General features: G+C 44.4%; 1 protein-coding gene across 11 annotated transcripts in view; it reads right to left on the bottom strand.

Moving 5' to 3' along the window:
- The window catches only part of Gemin5 (gem nuclear organelle associated protein 5), a 50437-nt gene that overhangs the window by 12356 nt on the left and 16944 nt on the right, over window positions 1-21137 (bottom strand). For 6 of the 11 annotated variants that reach the window (XM_021175736.2, XM_021175737.2, XM_029483775.2 and 3 more), the window contains 12 exons: window positions 20696-20778; window positions 19689-19825; window positions 17730-17803; window positions 17131-17312; window positions 15689-15828; window positions 14635-14806; window positions 11339-11560; window positions 9034-9147; window positions 8550-8672; window positions 6621-6719; window positions 5826-5963; window positions 3734-3881 (listed from right to left, as the gene is read on the bottom strand). In XM_021175736.2, the coding sequence (XP_021031395.1) occupies window positions 3734-3881; window positions 5826-5963; window positions 6621-6719; window positions 8550-8672; window positions 9034-9147; window positions 11339-11560; window positions 14635-14806; window positions 15689-15828; window positions 17131-17312; window positions 17730-17803; window positions 19689-19825; window positions 20696-20778 (1632 nt within the window). The remainder of the gene's footprint in view (window positions 1-3733; window positions 3882-5825; window positions 5964-6620; window positions 6720-8549; window positions 8673-9033; window positions 9148-11338; window positions 11561-14634; window positions 14807-15688; window positions 15829-17130; window positions 17313-17729; window positions 17804-19688; window positions 19826-20695; window positions 20779-21137) is intronic. The other 5 variants (XM_021175739.3, XM_085829999.1, XM_029483776.2 and 2 more) reach the window with 1 other exon arrangement.

The following is a 21137-nucleotide window of genomic DNA, read 5'->3' as shown; positions in this document are numbered from 1 at the left end:
GAGTACTTAGCAGCACACACCTTTAATCCTAACTTCACTCGGGAGAAAGAGGCAGGAACCTCTCTGAACTTCCTGGGGCTTTTATTTCTAAGCCCAATCCTTTAATCCAAAACCATGTAGTAGCACAGAAAAAGGCTATTGAGACAGAGGTGGCCAAGTCTCTGCTTGTGGATCTGCTGGGTCTCAGCCAGGCTGGAAACTCTGAAAAGCTGAACAAAGAACCACCAGAGGCTGGGAGCTGAGTGAGGCCCAGAGCTTGCGAGACTTGTTCACGAAACAGGTCTGCCACAGAGAAGTCAGGAGGTAGGAGACCCACAGCAGTCTCCAGTATGGACTTCTTCCTTTTTTTTTCTTTTTTTTTCCGAGACAGGGTTTCTCTGTGTAGCCCTGGCTGTCCTAGAACTCAGAAATCCACCTGCCTCTGCCTCCCAAGTGCTGGGATTAAAGGCGTGCGCCACCACCGCCCTGCTCAGTATGGACTTCTGAAGGGAAGGTGTACAATCCCAGTATTCCAGAAGACAACATGGCCACAGATCTGAGGCTAGCACTGTTAGACTTTTTCTCTATCTCCAGAAAGGTCAAGGTGAACCACAACAAAACGCAGCAGACAAGATAAACAAAAGGACCAGCTCACATTATCACATTACTGAGAATCTGTGACAGGGAAAGGCCCAACTAGAGAAAACCCCATGTTCTCATGCAGTACAGACAAAAAGACACCTGAAACGGAGTGTGCACCTGCAATTTATGCACCGGGAGAACTAAGGAGTTTCAGGGCTAGCTTGGGTTACATAAATACAAAAGTGAAGTTAAAAACAGTAGCAAGAAAACGTGCAGTGCAAGATCCTTGTAGGTTCTGCTTCCTCAAGATGCTGAACCACATGTGTGCACCACCACAGCCAACACTCCTCCTCATGCTGCGCTGAAAGTGTGGACCACCACAACTCAAAACAATCTCACATTGTAAACTTGGAAAAGATATCTTAAGATGAAGTGAGGGGCTGGAGAGATGGCTCAGCAGCTAAGAGCACTGGCTGCTCTTCCAGAGGACCTGAGTTCAATTCCCAACAACCAATGGCAGATCTCAGCCATCAGTAACTCAAGTTCTAAGGTACTGGACACCCTCACACAGACTTACATGCAGGCAAACACCAATGCATTTGAAATAAAAATAGGGCTGGCTCAGTGGGTAAGAGCACCCGACTGCTCTTCCGAAGGTCCAGAGTTCTAATCCCAGCAACCACATAGTGGCTCACAACCATCCGTAACGAGATCTGGCGCCCTCTTCTGGAGTGTCTGAAGACAGCTACAGTGTACTTACATGTAATAAATAAATAAATCTTTAAAAAAAAAAAACAAACAAAACAACAACAAAAAAAAGAAATAAAAATAAATATGTTTTAAAAGGTAAATGTAAAATTATATGCTTTCATAAACAGAAGAAGGTTTTGGGAATTATCACCAGTAGAACATATTCAAAACAAAAAAGGAAGAGGGGCTGGAAGAAAGGTTACGAGCACTGCTTTCCAGAGGATCTGGGTTCAATTCCTAGCACCCTCACAGAGGCTCACAATCACCCGTCGCTCCAGCTCCATGAGACCAATGGCACCTTACAGTCTCTTTAAGCACCAGGCATCCTTGTGGTGCAGACATACACACAGACGACAGAGCCACAAACATTTCACACACGTTTCAGAAGATACAGCTAGGAAGTCAAAATAGCTGTCTCTGCCCTTTCTATAATTGTTATGGAAGCTGTGTTCCTGCACATCCTACATACTAAAGTAATATTTATTTCTTCTCAGGTCTCTGATGGGGTTGAAGACTAGATAGTTATAGTCTTACGATTAAATATTAAAATTAGGGGAGTGCCAGTGACCTGGGCCTAGTTAGTGTCGGTCTTCACACCACTGGACATAGCATTAGACAAGTGGAAGTGTGGGGACATGGAGTGCTATTATATATGAGCTAAATGATTTTTTAAAAAATAAAAGTTGTAAATTTTTATTACAAATAAAAAAATTGAAGTTCTTAAAAGTCTCAATGTGACTGGATATGAAAAGATTTTTAAAACCTTCAAAGGTGTTTTGAGAAAACAGGATCTTTCTCTAAAAACATGTTTGTCATTTCCAAAAAGAAAACATCTTTAGGAAACAAACAAAAAAACTATCCCCGGCAAAATGCAAAAAAAAAAAAAAAAAAAAATTAAAATTAGGATAGAAATTAGATAGATAGTAAGTTAGATACAGACCTATGAACTCAGCAGGCTAGGGTTGATAATACTCTCTCCTGAGTTCCCAAATATAAGACTGGGCTTTCTGAGTGTACCTCAAACCTTATAGTTCTCATAACTGTTTCAAAATTGTTATGATTGTATTAATTTATATTTGAAAGAAAAGGAGACTTTATTGGACTAAAAGGGGGAATTGTAGAGAGACTATTTTGTGTATTGTATGGATAAAATGAACTGTCAATTAAAAAGCCTACGGCTTAGGCAGTAATTAGAGGTGGGACATCTATCTGGTAGAGAGAAAGGATTCAGGGAGAGAGCCAGGCGGGAGATTAGTTGGGAAGATGTCAGGAGATGGGAAAATGGTACCTCAGCACAGGTAACCAGCCATGTGGCAGGATGGAGGCTAGAATAAATGGGATATTTTAAGTTCTATCTAGTCAGAGAAGAGCCTAGCTATATGGCCAAGGTACTTGTAAATATATTTTGAATCTGATTCTGATTTCTCGGAGCATGGCACTGGAAGGCTGAACCAGGGCTTAATTTCCATACAGGACATAAACATCAAGGCGTACAGATTTTGACCCAACCACAGCAAATTAAATATCACTGATTCAAATACCTCCACTTAATGGCAGACATGGTGACAGAGAGAACTAAGGGTCTAGGTTATGTAGCTGTCTAGAGCGGTCTTTTTCAACTGTGGCTGACCTTCATACAAGTGTTACACCTGTTACCCCAAAAACAGAACAAAAAAAAGTAGGATCCTTCATCTAAACTGAGAACTGCGCTGGTTGGTTTTTATCAATTCAACATTTCAATTGAGAGAAAAGCTGGCCTGAAGGCAAGTCTGGGGGGCTGTCTTGATAAATGATTGATATAGGAGAGCCTGGCCCACTGGGCTCATGCCATCCCTGGGCAGGTGCTCCTGGGCTATGAAAGAAGACAAACTGAAGAAGCCAAAAAGGAGGAAGGAAGGAAACAGTGTTCTTCCATGGCTACTGCTTCAGTTCCCACCTCTAGGTTCCTGCTGTGAGTCCTCCCCTGACTTCCCTCAGCACTGAGACTCACCCTTTCTTCCCCAAGTTGCTTTTGGTCACAGTGTTTATTACAGCAATAGAAATGCTAAGACAGCTATGTTGAATTTTTCTTAAATAATAATAAAAAAAAGTTAAAGAGAGGACCAAAGAAACTGCTCAGCAGTCAGGAGCACTTCCTGCTCTCCTGAACAAGACCTAAGGTTGGTTCCTGGCATGCCAGGGAGCTCGCTCATAACTCCTGTAACTTCAGCTCTAGGGACACCCACTGCCTGCGGCCTCTGTGGGCACCCTTGGTCATGTGCACACACCCTTTACATATGCATTAAGAAAATCTTTAAGGGAGCTCTTCTTGTGAGTCATCAGACCCCAACTAGTTTTATGCTGTCTTCTCTGTCCTCATTACTTGGTCAACATTTTAGATCCCAGTACATTGGATGCTGCTTGAGGCCCAAAAGGCACAGACCTGTAGAGATGGTTTGACTTGAGAAGTTCCACAGCTTCGTACACTTTGTGGATGGATAGCAGATAAGAGGCAGCCTTGACGTACTGGTCCTGGAAACACAGCTGCTTGGCAAAGGCTTCCACAGCCCACAGCCATACACTGTAGCCCGCTAAAAAAATAAAAGAAGGAAATCAAGGGGTGAGGCTTGCAGAAAAGGAGGTAAACTTGAGTTTAAAATGCCTTGTTTTAGTCACTCCAGTAGGCAGAATAATCAGGAATGACTTCAAATGCCTCCGTGGCACTTTTGCTCCACCTCCCTCCCCACACCCATATGCTGAAACAGGAAGTTTCTTTGACTCTGTCATATAAGAGGTTCAGGGAAGGTGTCTGGGTGGGAGTAGAAAATTACAATGAGACAGGGTGATCACGCACACCTTCTCCTGAGGGTGCTTGCTGTCCAGAGAGAGCTTCTGGCTGGGTTCCTAAGACCACTATACACTGGTTTAGTGTGGTCCACTTAGCTGTTCATCACAGCATCAACAGCCCCACCCCACAGCTATCAGAGATGTGTACACAATCATGTTGCTCCTACTCTAAGGCAGTTAGTCACAACAAGACAGATTCACACACACACACCCTCTCTTCTACCTCTTCCCTTACCCACATGAGCTTTTGCTGCCTTGGGGACAGGACACTTTCTGCTGCCACCTCTCACCAGCTGTTTATTCTTTTGAGACAGGGTCTCATTACATACCTCCAGCCAGCCTGGAACTTACAGGAAGCCACTGGGTTTAGTGTGCAATACCATGTACAGCTGATACCCAGCCTTTTTTTTTTTTTCCACTACATTTCCAATGGGGATGCCAGTATTTGTGATGAAGGAATGACGGTCTTATTTTAAGGAAATTAGGGGAATTTTTTTTTCTCCTTGCTTCCTTGAGCTGGGTCATAATTCTTCATTTCCTAATCACTGTGTACTTCATCTGCCTTCATCATTTCATCAAACTTAGATTTCTCTTTGCCCAACTTTGTCTTTCACCTCTCACAGCACTTCTAAGAAAACTGCAAAGCCAACCAGGATGTCCAGCGTTTTCTTAGGAAGACATAAACAGACATGCTGCCCTTTGGTTTCTTGGGGTCACCTTTAGTCATCCTAACCGAATGGTTCATAGAACATAGCAGTGCTCTCAGGCTCATGCGAGCTGCATCTGTGAATGCCATCTTTATTCTTGTCTTCTACTCTAGAGGTCACTCATGGTCAGTGTACAAGGCTGCCTCAGTCTTTGGTGGTCTGTAAGGGTTTCTACTCTGTCTACACCACTTGACAGGTTCCTTACTTATGGACATGTAAGTTCTTACAGGCTTTTGTTATGTCAATGAGTGTGAGCTGAGTGTAGTTTATTTTCTATCATTAAAACTGCTGGGACAAAGGTTTTAAACGTTTGCAAATTTGTCATATGTGGACCAGTTATCCATCAATATGTAGTTTCTCCATCAATGGCTTATGGGCTAGAGGAATCTCCAGAATCTAGAGACTGGTGGACATTAATTAAAAAACAGCAGTGTTCCTGAATAGACTGACTACTGCTAATATGTGGAGTCAACTAATTCCCATGAGCTGTTAGAAAAAGAGTAAGACTTGGCTCAATCTGCCTCACCCACAAGGCCAGCCTGTCCCAATTCTGGTCTCAGATGCTTGTCTTATCAAACAGTCTCTCTTACCTACATCTGAACACTGTGATGCAGCTGACCAGGAGGCCCTGGCCACTGCTGAGCAATGCAGGCTCTAGCACCCTAGCCTCTAGAACTATAAGCAAAATGAAGCTCCTATTTTACAGAGCACTGAGAGATCTTCCGTCTAGACTGTACACAATGGACACGTGTCCTGAGCCTTTGCCACTACTGCAGGGCCAGCTTATGTAGAACCATCCATCTGTGCGAGACTAAGCTTAAGGCAAGTGCTGCCAAGTCATCTTCTGTTTTTGGCCTTGGCTTGGTGATTCCTCTGCCCCAGCCTCGAAGCTGCTGGCACTGCGGCTGTGTGCCACCATAACACCACTCAAATGTCTTTAATGGGGACATCCTGGAGGTGACACACTTAAGAAGCACATACCTACTGGTGCCACAGCCACGAGACTGTCTGTCAGCTCGCCTCTCTCTGCTGCAGCCTGGAGAACACCCTTCAGATCTCCTTTCCAAAGCATGAGCTGGTGAAAAAGCTCGGGGTGGCCACTTTCCAAGTGACCTTTCCCTGTTTAGAAGAGACAATATTTAAAAGCTATGTTGATCTTTATAAGCAAAAGTCACATTGGCAGAGAAGTATCCAGTCACTTCCTGATGAGGATGCTCCACCAGAATGACTTTTCAGATTTCAGCTAAGTGTTGTTCTGAGGACTGCACTTTCACCTGCTGAGCCACCCCCTGCTCCCTGGCTTTTCTTCTTCTTCTTTTTTTCCCCAGGAAAAAAAAGACAGGGTTTCTCTGTGTAGCCCTGGAATTTATATGTAGATTAGGCTGGCCCTGAACTCACAGAGATCCACCTGCCTCTGCCTTTGAAGTGCTGGAATTAAAATTCTGTGCTACCACCACCTGACTTTTTCCTTTTTTCAGACAAAATCTCCTCATAGCTTAGGCTGCCCTAGAACTCAATGGATGGTCACAGTGGATGGCCTCAATATTGCCGCGCTCCTGCTTAGCCTTTAGAGGGCTGGGATTCCAGGAATGAACCAACACATACGAATGGGATGACCACATAAAGACATATGGGTGTAGTCAAGATGGCAACATGTTTGTAAACAGATCCAACTGAATGGCATGGCAATGTATGCACTGGCAGCCACACAGAGCCATGGGTCAAACTTAGGGAGAATGAAAACAGACAGGGCTAAGAAGATTGGGCAGGTCTCACCTTCTGTTTCCATCATCCTGTACAGAGTAGCCCTGTCTGTGAAAAGGCCCAAGTGGAATCGTTCCTCAAGGTCGGCAGACACATCTTCATTTAGTTCTGCTAATTTAAAACGAAAAAAGTCAATACAGGAAGTGCTAACATGGCTAATAACTTCTTGATACATGCCTCAACATCTGCTTCACCTTACTCATTACTATACCCAAGAGACCTGCTAGTTACAGAAAGGTTGAAGCCTTTAAAACTCAGCTTGGGCAAACCCCAACGAGACAATGCTGTTTTGTAGTCTGGGTTAACAAAGGTTTGAGAGAAAAATACTAAACGAGGACTGCAAACTCAACATATCTTAAAAATACTGTTTTAAGAAATAAATCCAAATTAAACAGTGTCCCAAGATTTCCGTAGAAGCCAGGCAAGCTATTGCACACCTTTAATCCCAGTGCTAAGCAGACAGAAACAGGAGGGTTTCTTTTTTTTTTTGGTTTTTCGAGACAGGGTTTCTCTGTATAGCCCTGGCTGTCCTGGAACTCACTTTGTAGACCAGGCTGGCCTCGAACTCAGAAATCCGCCTGACTCTGCCTCCCAAGTGCTGGGATTAAAGGCGTGCGCCACCACCGCCCGGCAGGAGGGTTTCTTAAAAAAAAAATAAATAAAAATGAAGACTTCCCTGAGACCTATCACAAAAGGATTCAGTACTCACTCTCTACCCTTTAAAAACAGTCAATTATGTCTGTGTGACTCAATGGTGGAGGACTTTCTAGCATGTGAAGGCTCTGGGCTCTACTTAAGAGTATCCACTCTGAGACTATTTAAACAAAACAAAACAAAACCCTAATTTACAATTGAGTTCAACTATTGTTATCCAAGGACTCCCTAAGCCACCTCAAAACTCAAAACCAGGCCATACCTATAAAAAAAAAAGGGGGGGGGGGAGAAAACAGCAGTAGGCTGCGGAGGAGCACAGGACTCACTTTCTTTGGATTCTTTTTTTTTGTTTTTGTTTTTTCGAGACAGGGTTTCCCTGTATAGCCCTGGCTGTCCTCTAACTCAGAAATCTGCCTGCCTCTGCCTCCCAAGTGCTGGGATTAAAGGCGTGCGCCACCACCGCCTGCTCCGCCCTTTGGATTCTTTGACTTGTGTTCTATTGTGCTCTTTTTTTCAACAGAATTCAAAACAAAAACCCTAAGTTGCTCAGATACCAAAACAATGGGCTGTGGCATAAACCAAACCAAGCATCATTTGAAAAGTAAATCCAAGGCAAGACACTTGACAGTGACTGCCACATTATGGGGCATTTCCAGGGAGAAAACACCTTTTCTTTTCTTAAACCTAAGACATTGGTAAGGAAGAGTGGAAAGCAGATTTACACCGAGATGTGTAGATGCCTGGCTGAATGTGGCACAAAGGTATCTGGGTGATGGACGCATTGAGGGCAAGACAGGGCTATGACAGGGGGCGGGGAGGCCAAGGATAGGGAAGGCCGGGAGAAAAGCCCAGGCAGTGGCAATCTTAGACATTTGCCTGCTTTCTTCTTTTTTTTTTTTTTTTTTTTTTTTTGCTTTTCAAGACAGGGTTTCTCTGTGTAGCCCTGGCTGTCCTGGAGCTCACTTTGTAGACCAGGCTGGCCTTGAACTCAGAAATCCACCTGCCTCTGCCTCCGGAGTGCTGGGATTAAAGGCGTGCGCCACCACGCCCGGCGCTTGCTTTCTTTTTTTTTTTTTTTGGTTTTTCGAGACAGGGTTTCTCTGTGTAGCCCTGGCTGTCCTGGCACTCACTTTGTAGACCAGGCTGGCCTCGAACTCAGAAATCTGCCTGTCTCTGCCTCCCGAGTGCTGGGATTAAAGGCGTGCGCCACCACGCCCGGCCTGCTTTCTTATCACATAGCACCACTATCAACTGAGCATGTGCAAGCACAAGGGGCAGGCTCGGTACCTTTGGCATGTGTTGCAGTTGCTAGCACCAAGCAGTCTCGATGGAGCTCCTCTTTGGACCTGTGGTCTAAGCTGGTGCTCAAAGGGAGCATGGAGCGAGCCTTCCTCTTCTTGAGCAAGGCTTCTGAAATGCACCAACAGCACACTATCAGAACAATAGGTCAGACAGATTCAAGTACTACAGATGTGGGCAGCGAGGGTGCAGCCTGCGGAGGGAGCAAGCTTCACTCCCAGACAGCTTTTATACCACACTGGCAGGTATGCGTTCATAAAACATGCCAAATGCCTTCACTAACGTTAACAAGTGCTATCAACAACTGTAAGACATTTCAAGTGCTCAGAAATGTGAGAAAAAAATAAAAAATGAAATGATGCCCAACAACAGAATCAGAGCCAGAATCAGAACGTTCCACGCTTCTGCAAAGGCTCTCCTGAGCACAGGACTTAAGAATGTTCAGTAAAATGTGCTCACAGAAGATACTGACCTGGCTTCTCTTTAGGTGGCTCCTTTTTCAGTGAGGTGGCTTTACTACTAACAGTGACTTTTGACTTTTCAAAGCCTGAGGAAATGTCAGTACAGGAAACAGGTTCTCCACAAACTATATCAAGAGAGAAAAAACAAAAGGTTTGAGTCAAGAAAGGCAGTTGAGACGGAGACCCACAGCTGTAACCTCAGCATTCTGGAGACTAAGGCAGGGGAGCTACCATTGGAGGCCAGCCTGGGCTTCACAGACCGACTATGATTCAGGAATGTCTAAACCTATCACCCGGACGGACGTTGATTTGGAAACTGCTCACATGTCAAGCTACTTGTCAGATAACTTATCTTTCACTGCACAAACAGGAAAAGTTTCCCCTAAGAGAGAAGAGCAGGTGCATGTGACAGTCACAATCCCCAGCACACAGACTGTTTTCTGACCTATGAAGGCAAAGGATATTTTGTTTAACCCTTATATGATACAACGGCATTTAAAATTATTATGACAATATGTGTTCCTGTATGTGGAGGTCAGGACAATGCTTTGGAGTCAGGGCTCTCCTTCCACCTTCCATGGGTGTTCCAAGATCAATCCCAGGACTGTGTGGCATGCACTTTCCCAGTGGCTATCTCACCATCCCTCAAGATAAAAGCATGTTGATAAGCATAACATATAAACATGGTAAGTTCTTAGTCTACCCACCAGCCACAATCTGGAATGGAGGTTAGAGACACCTCTGCTTTGGTTATTTCAGTCCTGGCACATGAAAATATCAGAATTCAGAATAAATCAGATTATAGTCTCTGGTATTTAATCACTCATTTTAACAGGTGTAAACACAAGATAACAGTTTGGGCTAAGAAAGTTTGGACCGGGCTGGTGAGATGGCTCAGTGGGTAAGAGCACCCGACTGCTCTTCCGAAGGTCCAGAGTTCAAATCCCAGCAACCACATGGTGGCTCACAACCATCCGCAACGAGATCTGGCGCCCTCTTCTGGAGTGTCTGAAGACAGCTACAGTGTACTTACATATAATAAATAAATAAATCTTAAAAAAAAAAAAAAAAAAAAAAAAGAAAGTTTGGACCTCTAAACTTAAGATAGTAAGAAAACAAAAGAGCTACTTTATCTATAAACAGCTGTGGCAGTTTGTATACGCTTGGCCCTGGGAGCGGCACTATTAGGAGGTGTGGCCTTGCTGGAGTACGTGTGTTGCTATGGGCATGGCTATAAGACCCTCCTCCTTGCTGTCAAGAAGCCACTCTTCTAGCTGCCTTCAGATGAAGATGTAGAACTCTCAGCTCCCTCCTACACCATGCCAGCCTGGATGCTACTACCATGTTCCTGCCTTGATGATAATGGACTGAACCTCTGAACCTGTAAGCCAGTCCCGATTAAATGTTGTCCTTATAAGAGTTGCCTTGGTCATGGTGTCTCTTCCCAGAAGTAAAAACCTAAGATAACAGTCATGTCTCTTCGAACATGTAAAACATTACAATCTGAAAGCTAGTGACACATGCATTCCACGACAAATGACATTGTTGAACTGACATAAAGAACTGATCCTTTATGACGGTTTGAATAAGAATGGCCAAATAGGCTCATACAGGGGTGGCCTTGTTGGAGGAAGTATGCCAGTCGGATAGGCTTTGAGGCTTCAAATGCCCATGGCAGGCCCAATCTCTCTCATAGTCTTTGGATCAGGATATAGCTCTCAGCTACTGCTCCAGAGCCAGGAGTGCTGCCATGCTCCCTGCCATGAAGATACTGGACTAAGCCTCTGAATTTATAAGCAAGCTCCCAACTAACACTTTATTTTGTAACACTTGCTTGGTCATGTTTTCTTATCATGGCAACAGAACAGTGACTAAGACATCCTTCTTAGGTTTTCACTAGTAAGAGAACAACCATCCACTACATCTGTAACACTTCAAAGAGGTGTTTAGAGATTTAACCTTTTAAAGAGATGGAGAGATGGCTCAGAAATTAAAAGCACTGGCTCCTTTTGCAAAGAACCTGTGTTCAGTTCCTAGCACCCATGTGGCAGCTCACACCTGTCCATAATTCCACTTCTAAGGGACCCAATGCTCTCTCCTGGCTTCTATGGGTACTGTACTCTTGTGGTACACAGACATAGATTCAGGCAACACTCATACACGTGAAACAAAAATGAATCTTAAAAATCAACACTCCCTTTCTTTAAACAATGCCAACACAGTTTGCAAAGGTTCATTTGACACAGAGGCTGCACGACTGAGGAAGGACTTGCTGTATGAAGACACCAGCACGGACAGTGTTTCCTAAGCACCTACCTACAGGAGAGGGAGGCAGCTCTGGCTCCTGGGCTTCCTCCTCACCGTCCTGGTCCGACAAGCCGTTCTCAGCAGGTCCCGAGTTCTCCTTTACACTCTCATCTTCATTGCCAACGGATGAATCTTGCTTTACAGGCAGTCGCAAGGTAGGTTTTTTCTTCTTTTTAAGCTTTGGCTTAAATTGAGAAAGCCGTTTTTTCTCTAGTTCAATACATTTTTTCCCTACAAAGAACACAATAAAGTTAAAAACAGATAAAATACACTGTGGATCAGAAGCATCCTGGCGAGCTCGTCCGGAGCCCACAGCACTCTTCTGACAGGCTCACACACCTTCCTGCACTGCACCTGAAGACAGCTGCGTCCTCCACCACAGCTCAAGCCTGGGAACCCATCCATTCTACTCATGTCTTCCCACTCTTCATGGGATACCTGGGAGTCAGTACATGCATTTTTGTGGTTATTTTAATCATATAATGAGGGTATCCTGACAGTGTCTGCTGTCTATTACCACACTTCTGGTTCCAGCTTCTTGACTGGTTCTATCCCAACCAGGGGGCACTTGTGATTCCCTGGCTGGAATGCACTGTTGGACAGAACTGGTTCTCAGGAGAGGCCTATAAACTCCAGAAGTATTAGACTTCCTTGTGATTCTGGAACCTGAAGACTATGATTCTCACACACCTGGCACTTACTAGTTTGCAGCATTTAGTACGACCCTCTTTCTTCCTTAAAGCCTTTATTGTTTGCTTAGTCATTTTTATCATATTTCAACTGCTTTTGACAGATTCATAGCAGTGTAACTCAGCACTCCCACCACAAACCAGATATGAAGTGTCCCCTTGACCCCAAGACTCTCCACCTGTCTTATAAATGCTCCAGGTTCCTGCTAATCTGTCACCAGTTTGAATGTCACCTGTTGTAGGTATTCTGTGCAGTCCCCTGACCCTGGCTGCTTCTGTCCACTGTAGTTTGTCACAAACTCATCAACCTGATGCATGGATCAATCAGTAGCTGTTCTTTGTCTGTTCTGGGAGTGCTGAACCAGGCCTTGGACACATGACATGCTCTGTACTCAGCTGTCCCTCCAGCCTACAACTTCTTTCTTATGGCTACTTATGCTCATATGTTCATTAGCATTTGAGCTGTGTCCAGTTCTGACCACAGACAAAGCTAATCTGAGTATTCTTTTACCAGACTCTAAGAGGATGGGAAGTGTTATCATTTGAGATATATTTCTTCATCTCCTGTTTTTAGTTGTTTATGGTAGGGAGATGTGTCAAACATCAGTTAGTTTATTTTAAATTAAAAAAATTATATTCATAAAATTTACACTTAGTTTTGTAAATTTGTGAAATTTACATGTAAATTAGAAACATTATATTTATATGATTGTGTGTCTGACAGAGAGAGGGGGAGGGGGAGAGAGGGGGGAGGGAGGAAGGGAGGGAGGGAGAGAGAGAGAGAGTGAGCTATCAATCAGAGGACAGCTTATGGGACTTATCTCTTTCCTTCTCTCATACTATGTGGGTCCTGGGGTTCAAATTTAAGTCGTCAGGCTTAGCAGCAAGTACACTTTTATACCCAAAATGCTGTGTAACAGTTTCCTCTGAGAGTCAAACACTCCATTCTGCAGGAATGCTCTTTAAGCAGGAATGCAAATAACTCAGAAAAGCTTCAGAAGTCCCTGAAACTGGCAGGATTCACGGAGGTCCCTCCCTGCCAGAGAAAGCAATAAAAGCGGAGAGTCCCCCTCAGAGGAAGAGAAGCTGTGTTGCAAAGACTCAGACAAGCCAGGCTGCCAAGACTTTGGGATTAAGACCACTGCTTAGAAAAAGCAGAAGCTAGCTTCGCTATCTGGAGGAGGGTTAGAATAGTCATTTGGCAAGGTCACTTTCCAATCTGTTGAGCTGACTACAGGTTGTGTGTGCAGTGTGTTCCAGGTTCTCATCTTTTGTAAGCTGTTACCTACGTTGGGGTGGACTTTGGAAATTCAGTTGTCTTGGAGTCACTTCTGTTCCTATAAGTAATCCCAAGGAAACACGTGGTACCATCTCATGGACACCATTGGTGTTATCATCTATCTATCTACCCACCTACCCCATCCATCCATCCATCCATCCATCCATCCATCCATCCATCATATAGAGAGAACTAACAAGAAACTAATACATACGTGTGTATATGTAATATATAAGAATAATATATAAATAATGAAGTTATTAATATATACATATTAATTAGTATGAGTCGGAGCATTCGTGATCACCAGGCATGCCACAACATGCCTATGAAAGTAAAGGTCGACCCTGGAGTCAGTTCCTCTTTCCATCTTTATATGGGTCCTAGAGGCTGAGCTTAGGCTTACAGGCCTGCTTGGCAATTAAGTCCCTTTACCCTATGATAGCCAACCTGACCACACATGCAATCAACTAAAATCCAACAAGTGGGGCCACATCTGTGAGCAATTTTCTCTTATCTTCTTTTAATTTTTTGAAAGAGGACTGTCCTGGAGTTTGCTATGTAGAGCAGGCTGGCCTTGAAGAGGAAAGATCCTCTTGCTTCTGCCTCCCAGGTGCTGAGATTAAAGGCACATGGCACTATGCTGAGGTTTGTGAGAGATTTTCTGGATTGGACTTGAAATCAGAAGACCCAGCCACACCTGGGCCACACCTCCAGGCCTATATAAAAGGACATAGAAAACCTTTGCTTTTTGACCACTTGTCCTCACTCCTGTCAGCATCAGAACCTACTTCTTTAGGATCCAACACAGACTGAAGACCAGCCGCTTTCTAGGAGTCTTTCCAGACTCCAGCACTAGATTTGCAACTGCTGAGCAGTCTTGTGCACTGAATAGCTACTAGATCTTTGGCCTTTCCATCAGGAGTCAACTGTTGTCAGACTGTCCAGACCACAGCTTGTAAAACACTCTAATAAATCCTGTGTGTGTGTTTCATTCATCAGTTTTGTTCCTTTAGCATCCTGACCAACTCCCCCATCCATTGTCAGACATCTTGCTGCCCCCCACCCCCAGTCAACTGTCTGTCTGTTTAGCAAGGTCCCTTTTAAGTTGATCCCCATACTTTGATGTGACTCAGTTCTCTGAGTGCATCTTTTCTTTGCCTGACAACCCTGGAAGAGTTCAGCCATACTTGTTACAATCTGGCAGTGCTATCCTTGGCCTGTAGGTTACAGACCCAGCCTACAGATGCTAGGTGGGTTCAGAACAATTACTAAAGCAGAGGAAAAGAAAATCAGAAACAACAGTGTGTAGGCTCTCCAACTTCTTCTAAACCAACCTTGAGGAGGCCGGGAATGGTCCTGCATGGAAGTCAGCCACCTATAGACACAGAAGTCATCTGCACCTGAGTAGATGCATTCTGGATCCACTGGGGACCACGCGACACATAGCAGCCGGCCTCGATGTCCTCGGAAATTGAACAAAGGTTCTTCCCGGAGGGCATCCCACACCTAAAACCACAGCAGTGGACAGAATGGACAATTGCTGGTTATTCTATTGTTCTGTGACATTATCTGCTCAGTTACAAATACACTCATAATAGGCTAAGGCATTCATGTGACAACACCAGCTCCCAGGGGAGGAGCATGTATGAGAGGCATTCCTATGGAAATGATCCACTGCTGCTCTGTGGACCACATTATCTCAAACCAGAACTGTGTTGGTATTTGTCCTGGGGAGCTGGCCCCGTGGCCCACACCTACAATCCCAGCATTGGATAGTTGAAGCAAGAGGCTTAAAGCTCTGAGCATAGGATCATGAGACAGTTCAGTGGAAAAGACACTTGCTGCAAAAGTCTGATAACTTGTGTTCAATCCCCAGGACCTACATGATGAGAGGAGAAGACCAACACCCACAAGTTTTCCTGGCCCCTCCACCCCTCCAGCATGCAAACAGACTTGTACTGTTTCTATCTCTGTCTCCGTCTTTGTCTTCATCTCCACACCCCCAACCCCACACTCATGCATGCACATACCTATAAAATAAATGTAATTTTAAAAAACCAAAACAATACAAAATACCAAGAGTTTTAGCACAGCCTACCTTACACAGCAAGACCCTGAAGCAAAGGCCCAAACAAAAAGAGTGCCTACAGTTAACTGAAATCTTTGTGTTGGTTTGGCTTAAAGAGACTTTTTGGGCTACTTGTGTCTACTGAGAGTAATCAGAAGTCAGCACACTGACTGTAAGGCAAAATATATGGCGGAACTACAAGGTCTTCCAGCTCCTCTTTCTACAGACAACAGAAGGGGAATGAAAACAATCCCAAACAGGGAAGGGGAGATTAAATTACACTACGCAGTGAAGGATCCTGGATCAAGGACATACAGTACCTGAGCTGTGCCATCGTAGCAAGCAGATACCAGCCTTCCATCATGATGTGGGCTCCATGCCAGACTGGTAATCTTGGCTGTGTGCCCCGAGAGGGTCCGGTAGGGCTCTGTGATGGTTACTGGAGACTCAGGATTGCTTTCTGAAGGGAAAGGGGGAGAAGTCACAACAACAGCCACAGGAAGGGTGCATAGGAAGACAGAACATGACAGGAGGCAAGGCTTTAGTCTTTCTCAATGACCAAGAATTCTCAACTCACTAGATTATAAGAGCCACAGGATCAGGGAATTTGCTGTGAGATTGTGTCTCCTTTAAAAGACCATGAGGTCTCATCAATATGGCTGCCCAACCATGACCTGAACAAAGACGACACCACTAGGCACACTAATGTAGAAGGGAGAAGGCTCATGATGCCTACACAAGACAAAGAACTACATGCAACTTAGAAATACTGAGAGGGAGACACAGTCTTCCCCAGGGAAGAACACATCAACCGGTAATCCAACATCAAGTCATCAGCCCTGAAAACATAAACATACAAGCAACACTACAGATTGGGCAGGTAACACTTACATATTTAGGAATATGTATGTGCAACAATAATTAAAAAACAAATAGCCCAAGATTTGAAAGAGAGCAAGGTCTGTACACAGAAGGGTTTGGAGAGAGGGAAGGAGGAGGAAATGACATAACTGCATTATAAGCTCAAAATTAAAGAACTGTTAAAGATGAATGCAGCTCACTGACATCTGACATGCAGGCCACCATAGGAAATGTGCTACACAAAAGCACTGACTCTAAAGCAACCTGTCCTGTACATAATTACATTCACACAGGATTTTAGATAGTAAGAGATTATCTGGAGCCACTCATGAGAAAATACTAGATAAAACAGCAAGAACAACAACTAAACAACTATTCTTGTTTCCAGTTACCATCAATTCCTTTACCTGAAAAGAATCTGACATTTCTTGGTAATATGGTCTGCTCTGCTGGTGACAGATTACCTCATCTTAAAAAAGGGGACGGGGTGAGGGAACTGGAGAGATGGCACAGTGGTTAGGAGTAAAGGCTGCTCTTCCTGAGGTCCTGAGTTCAATTTCCAGCATCCTCAGGACAGCTTAATAAAGGGATCGATGCTCTCTGCTGGCATGCAGGTGTACATACAGCAGAGCACTCATATACATAGATTAAATAAATAAAATTTAATAACAACAAAGAACAAGAAAACCCAACCGATCTGTGAAGTCTCTATATCTACATTTAAAGGTTCTTTCCCCGGGCACAGGACTGCAATTATAGTTGGACATGAAGTACAAGATGCAAACCAGCACTCAGAAGGCACAGGCAGGAGGCTAGTGCTTAAGGCTACAGGAGGCCAGCCTGGGCAACACGAGCCTGGCTCAAAACTCCTACATCATCCCAGCCTAGAAGTCAGTCTTACCTAGGACTGCTTTCAGGTTGTGCACGTAGATGACTGCATTGTTGGAGCCAGAAGCAAGGAGACAACTCAGCTCTGGACGGCTGCCATGCTCATGGTGCCAGACTATGGCGTTCACAAGCTTGTGGTGCTGCTGGATGGTGCACAGCAGCCTCAAGTTGGGGACTTGGAATATTTCTATTGATCTGGAACAAGACACAGTAGGACGAGAACAATGGCTCATCAAGTTATAATTTGTGCTAATGTCCCGCCCCTTCTCCCAGCCCAGGAAGGTCAGATAGAAAGCATGGGACACACTATCCCTGGCAGAGGTGCTAAGGGAGGAGGTGTGGGTGAGGGAATTATGAACTAATGTCTGAAGGACTACAACTATAGTAACAAACGAACAATACTCAGGCTCCATTAGCCAGCAGGGTAGGGAAACACTGCCATTGAGCTGTAAATATTCGAACAATTCTGTCTTCCCAAAAATGCAGAGTCCAGATCAGCTGAGGATATCCACAATGACTCCTACCAACAGGGCTACAACTGGGTACTACAGAAAGCCTTGGCCAGTCAGGGAATGCTGCAATCAAAGAGCTTTTTCTAAAGGATGCACTCACCCATCTTCATTCCCAAGAGCCAGGACTTTGCCATCTCCTTTCCAGCTGATCTCTGTGTGCACGGGCAGCTTGTACTAGAAAGCAAACCAAGCCAGGCACTGGTATAAGCATTCTCTTCTCACTCTTCATCTTACAATGACATCACAAGGAAAAAGACAATCCCTGGAGTTAAAACATGCTCTACTTACGAAGGGCACTTTTCTAGACAAAAGTTACCGACAACAAGTATCTGACTACAGTTTCTTAAACGGAAGTACTGTCTGCAGCCTTCAACCTTGTAGAAGAAAGCAAACCAAAAGGATCCCTTCTACCTCGACAGTCCCTCAGCAAAGGGCACACTCGCCAGCACCTGCTCACTCTTCCACTGCTCACAAGCAGATCAGTGGTTCCTCAGGGTCCTGTTAGGACCTTGCTTGCTTGTTTGCTTTTTCTTAATATTATTTTAATTATGTCTATGTGTATATGCTGTTCACAAGCATGGATGCATGCCCTTGCCTCTGTGTGTGTGTGTGTCTGTGTGTGTGTGTGTGCGCACGCTCAGGTGGTTAGGTGGGATGGCAAGCGCTTCACCTGCTGAGCTACCTCCCTGGCCTCATCAGCCTACTTTCTTATTGGTTTCTTTTGTCTACTCCACCTATGCTCAGAGCGTCTTCAAACCATTTATGTAAAGAGATTCAAAATTTGTTATTTTCTGCATAGAATCCTTAACTGAACTCTGATATAGAAATTCAGCTGCCACTCAACTAAAATAGTGTCAGGACAGGAAATTTGTTCATCACCATTAATATATGAACAACATTGAAGAAAATGAAAGAATATAATTAAATATGATTTATGATTATGTTACCTTATGGTAATTATACAAAAATGATAAACAGCAATTAAAGCTGATCTTTTTCAAGGGTAAAGAAATCTCAACGTGGGGTTAGAAAGATGGCTCAGCGGTTAAGAGCACAAACTATTCTTCCAGAGGTCCTGAGTTCAATTCCTAGCAACCACATGGTGGCTCACAACCATCTGTATTGGGATCCCATGCCCTCTTCTGGTGTGTCTGAAGACAGCTACTGTGTACTCACATACATAAAATAAATAAAATCTCAAAACAAACAAACAAACACCCCAAAACCTACAAACCCTCAACATTTATGATCTAACTTCAGGACAGTTGTAGACGCCAGGCAACGTGGTGTACAACTCTAATAATGGTAGCATTTGGGATGTGGAACTAGGAACCAAACTTGAAGCTAGTCTGAGTTACATTAGATCCTGGGGGCGGGCAGGGAGAAAGAACAAACCTAGTTGCGTCATGCAAATCCATTGACACAAAGTTAAAACAAATGTGATTCAGTGCGATCTAGGCAGAAGACCCAAGAGAGTTTTCTGTATTGGTCTACATGTGTGACTGAGTGTATGCACAGCCCTGTAATTCCAGCACTTGGGAGGCTGAGGAGGAGGAGGAGGATCAGGAATCTGAAGCCAGCCTGGGCTTCAAAAGAAAAGTGCAGATGAGGCCGGAGCACAACCACATAGTCACAGTCAGTCGAGCGCTCAGCTTCCAAGGCTTATCTTTACTCCCAGCCCTTAGGAAGCAAAGGCAGGTGCAGCTCTGATTTTGAGGCCAGCTGGTCTACATAGTGCGTTCCATGCCATCCGTGACTACATATGGTGAACCCTGTCTCAAAAAGAAACATGTAAAAACAAAACAGAGAAGACGCCTGCCTACAGTGAGGCTATGGAAGGTTTTTATCATTACCATGGCAGTTTAGCTGCTCTCCTCCACTTAGTCCTCTGCTTTACTCAGTGAAAAGGACTTGTAAGGGATAGCAGGCAACGCACACACTCACCAATAACCTCATCAACTGACAAGCCTGGCCAAGCATGACAGGCTTCGGTACAGATGGCCTTGAGTAAGACAGACAACCAAAGGAGGCTGAGTAGACTTCAACCACTAGGACTTACTCTAATGGAGTTGGTGTCCCTCACGAGTTTGTTGATGTCGAAGGCCTCTCCACTGAGCTTCCAGGGGTTATGCTGTAGCACAACGCCTTCCCCTCCACAGCTGTACAAGGTGAGGGAAGGCCTGTCTCCTTCCCCTCCTATGAAAGAAAACCTCGACTGAAGTTTCTCATTTTACCAGCACACCTGCCTCCACAGCTACATCATTAGCATGGCTGTGCTAATCAAACTGTGAACACAAAGAAGGCCTTAGTGTGGGAAGTGATCCAGCATGCTGGACAAAGCCACCCTCCTACCAATCTAGACAGCACGGGCAGAAGAAAACCTATCGTTATCATCTGAGATATTGCGTTCACTGTAAAGGCTTTCTGACATTCAAGAGCAGTGACACTAAAGATGTGACCAGAGGAAATGTCATGGTCTCAAATGACAAAGTCGTTTTTCTTCCAGAAATGATTCCTACTGTTTGTACAAACACAGAGTTCAGAACTTCCCATGACCAAGGAGAGGTCTCAAGGCATAGCCCTTGGTTGTAGAGCTATCCTTCAATTTGCAGGGCAACTCTCTACTCTCTGCATAAAGCTAGTGCTATGGAATCCAGCCACTTCAGCAAAGTAAGAAAAAACGTGGAAACTTCTGACTCATTTTAAAGATAAAAAGGACATACTACTTTACGGAAAGAAGCAGTGGCTAGGGTGGGAAAATGAGGAAAGGCAGGGCTACAGAAGAGAAAGATACAGACCTTAGCAATCTGAGGCCAGCACCCAATCTAAGGTTATTCTGCACAGTGAAAGACTCGGTTCAAAGAGCAATACTTCAGAGTCGAGGGAGGCAGGAGTCAAGGCTTTCCTTTAGCCATCATGATCCTCCACATCTGCTACTCTCATAGACTACACAAGCGCACGCACAGTGACTATACTAGAACATCTATGACCTCACCTTTCAGACTCTAGAATTAAAGTGGAAAAATACACTAGTGTGTGTTAAGAATGACGCATACACTTACTTACCAAGTGACATGGGGGGGACTGGTGGCCCCCAAGCCAACCTATACACGGTCTTCTTATGATACGTGCTTGAAATCTGTGGAGGTCTGTGGATGGGGAAAACAGGATGATCTGAAGAAAGAGGCCCACTAGAAAACAGACCATCTTCCTTTGAAAGGTCCTTACTATAAATGTGGTTGTTTGTATTAGAGAAAAAAACACTTGACCTTTGTCCCAAATAGTTCTAAAAAGCAAGCACTTAACTTACCATGTAATAATGCCTACTATTAAAACAAGTTCCAGCTAGGATGATTTTTCTCTTCTGTCTGTTTAAATAGCCCATAGCAAACAATGTCAGATATTTGGCATTTCTGTAGCTCTGAAGGAGTACAGAGGCTGTGACAGCTGCAGTCACACAACCTCAGGCTGAAGAGAGGCCACTTTACCTCCAGGCTCTGCTGTTGGC

Source organism: Mus caroli, unplaced genomic scaffold, assembly GCF_978045245.1.
Source record: "Mus caroli unplaced genomic scaffold, Mus_caroli_1 scaffold_13, whole genome shotgun sequence".
Classification (NCBI taxonomy): domain Eukaryota; kingdom Metazoa; phylum Chordata; class Mammalia; order Rodentia; family Muridae; genus Mus; species Mus caroli.
The sequence above is the reverse complement of the archived record's forward strand: the minus strand, read 5'-3'. Positions and strand labels throughout refer to the sequence as shown.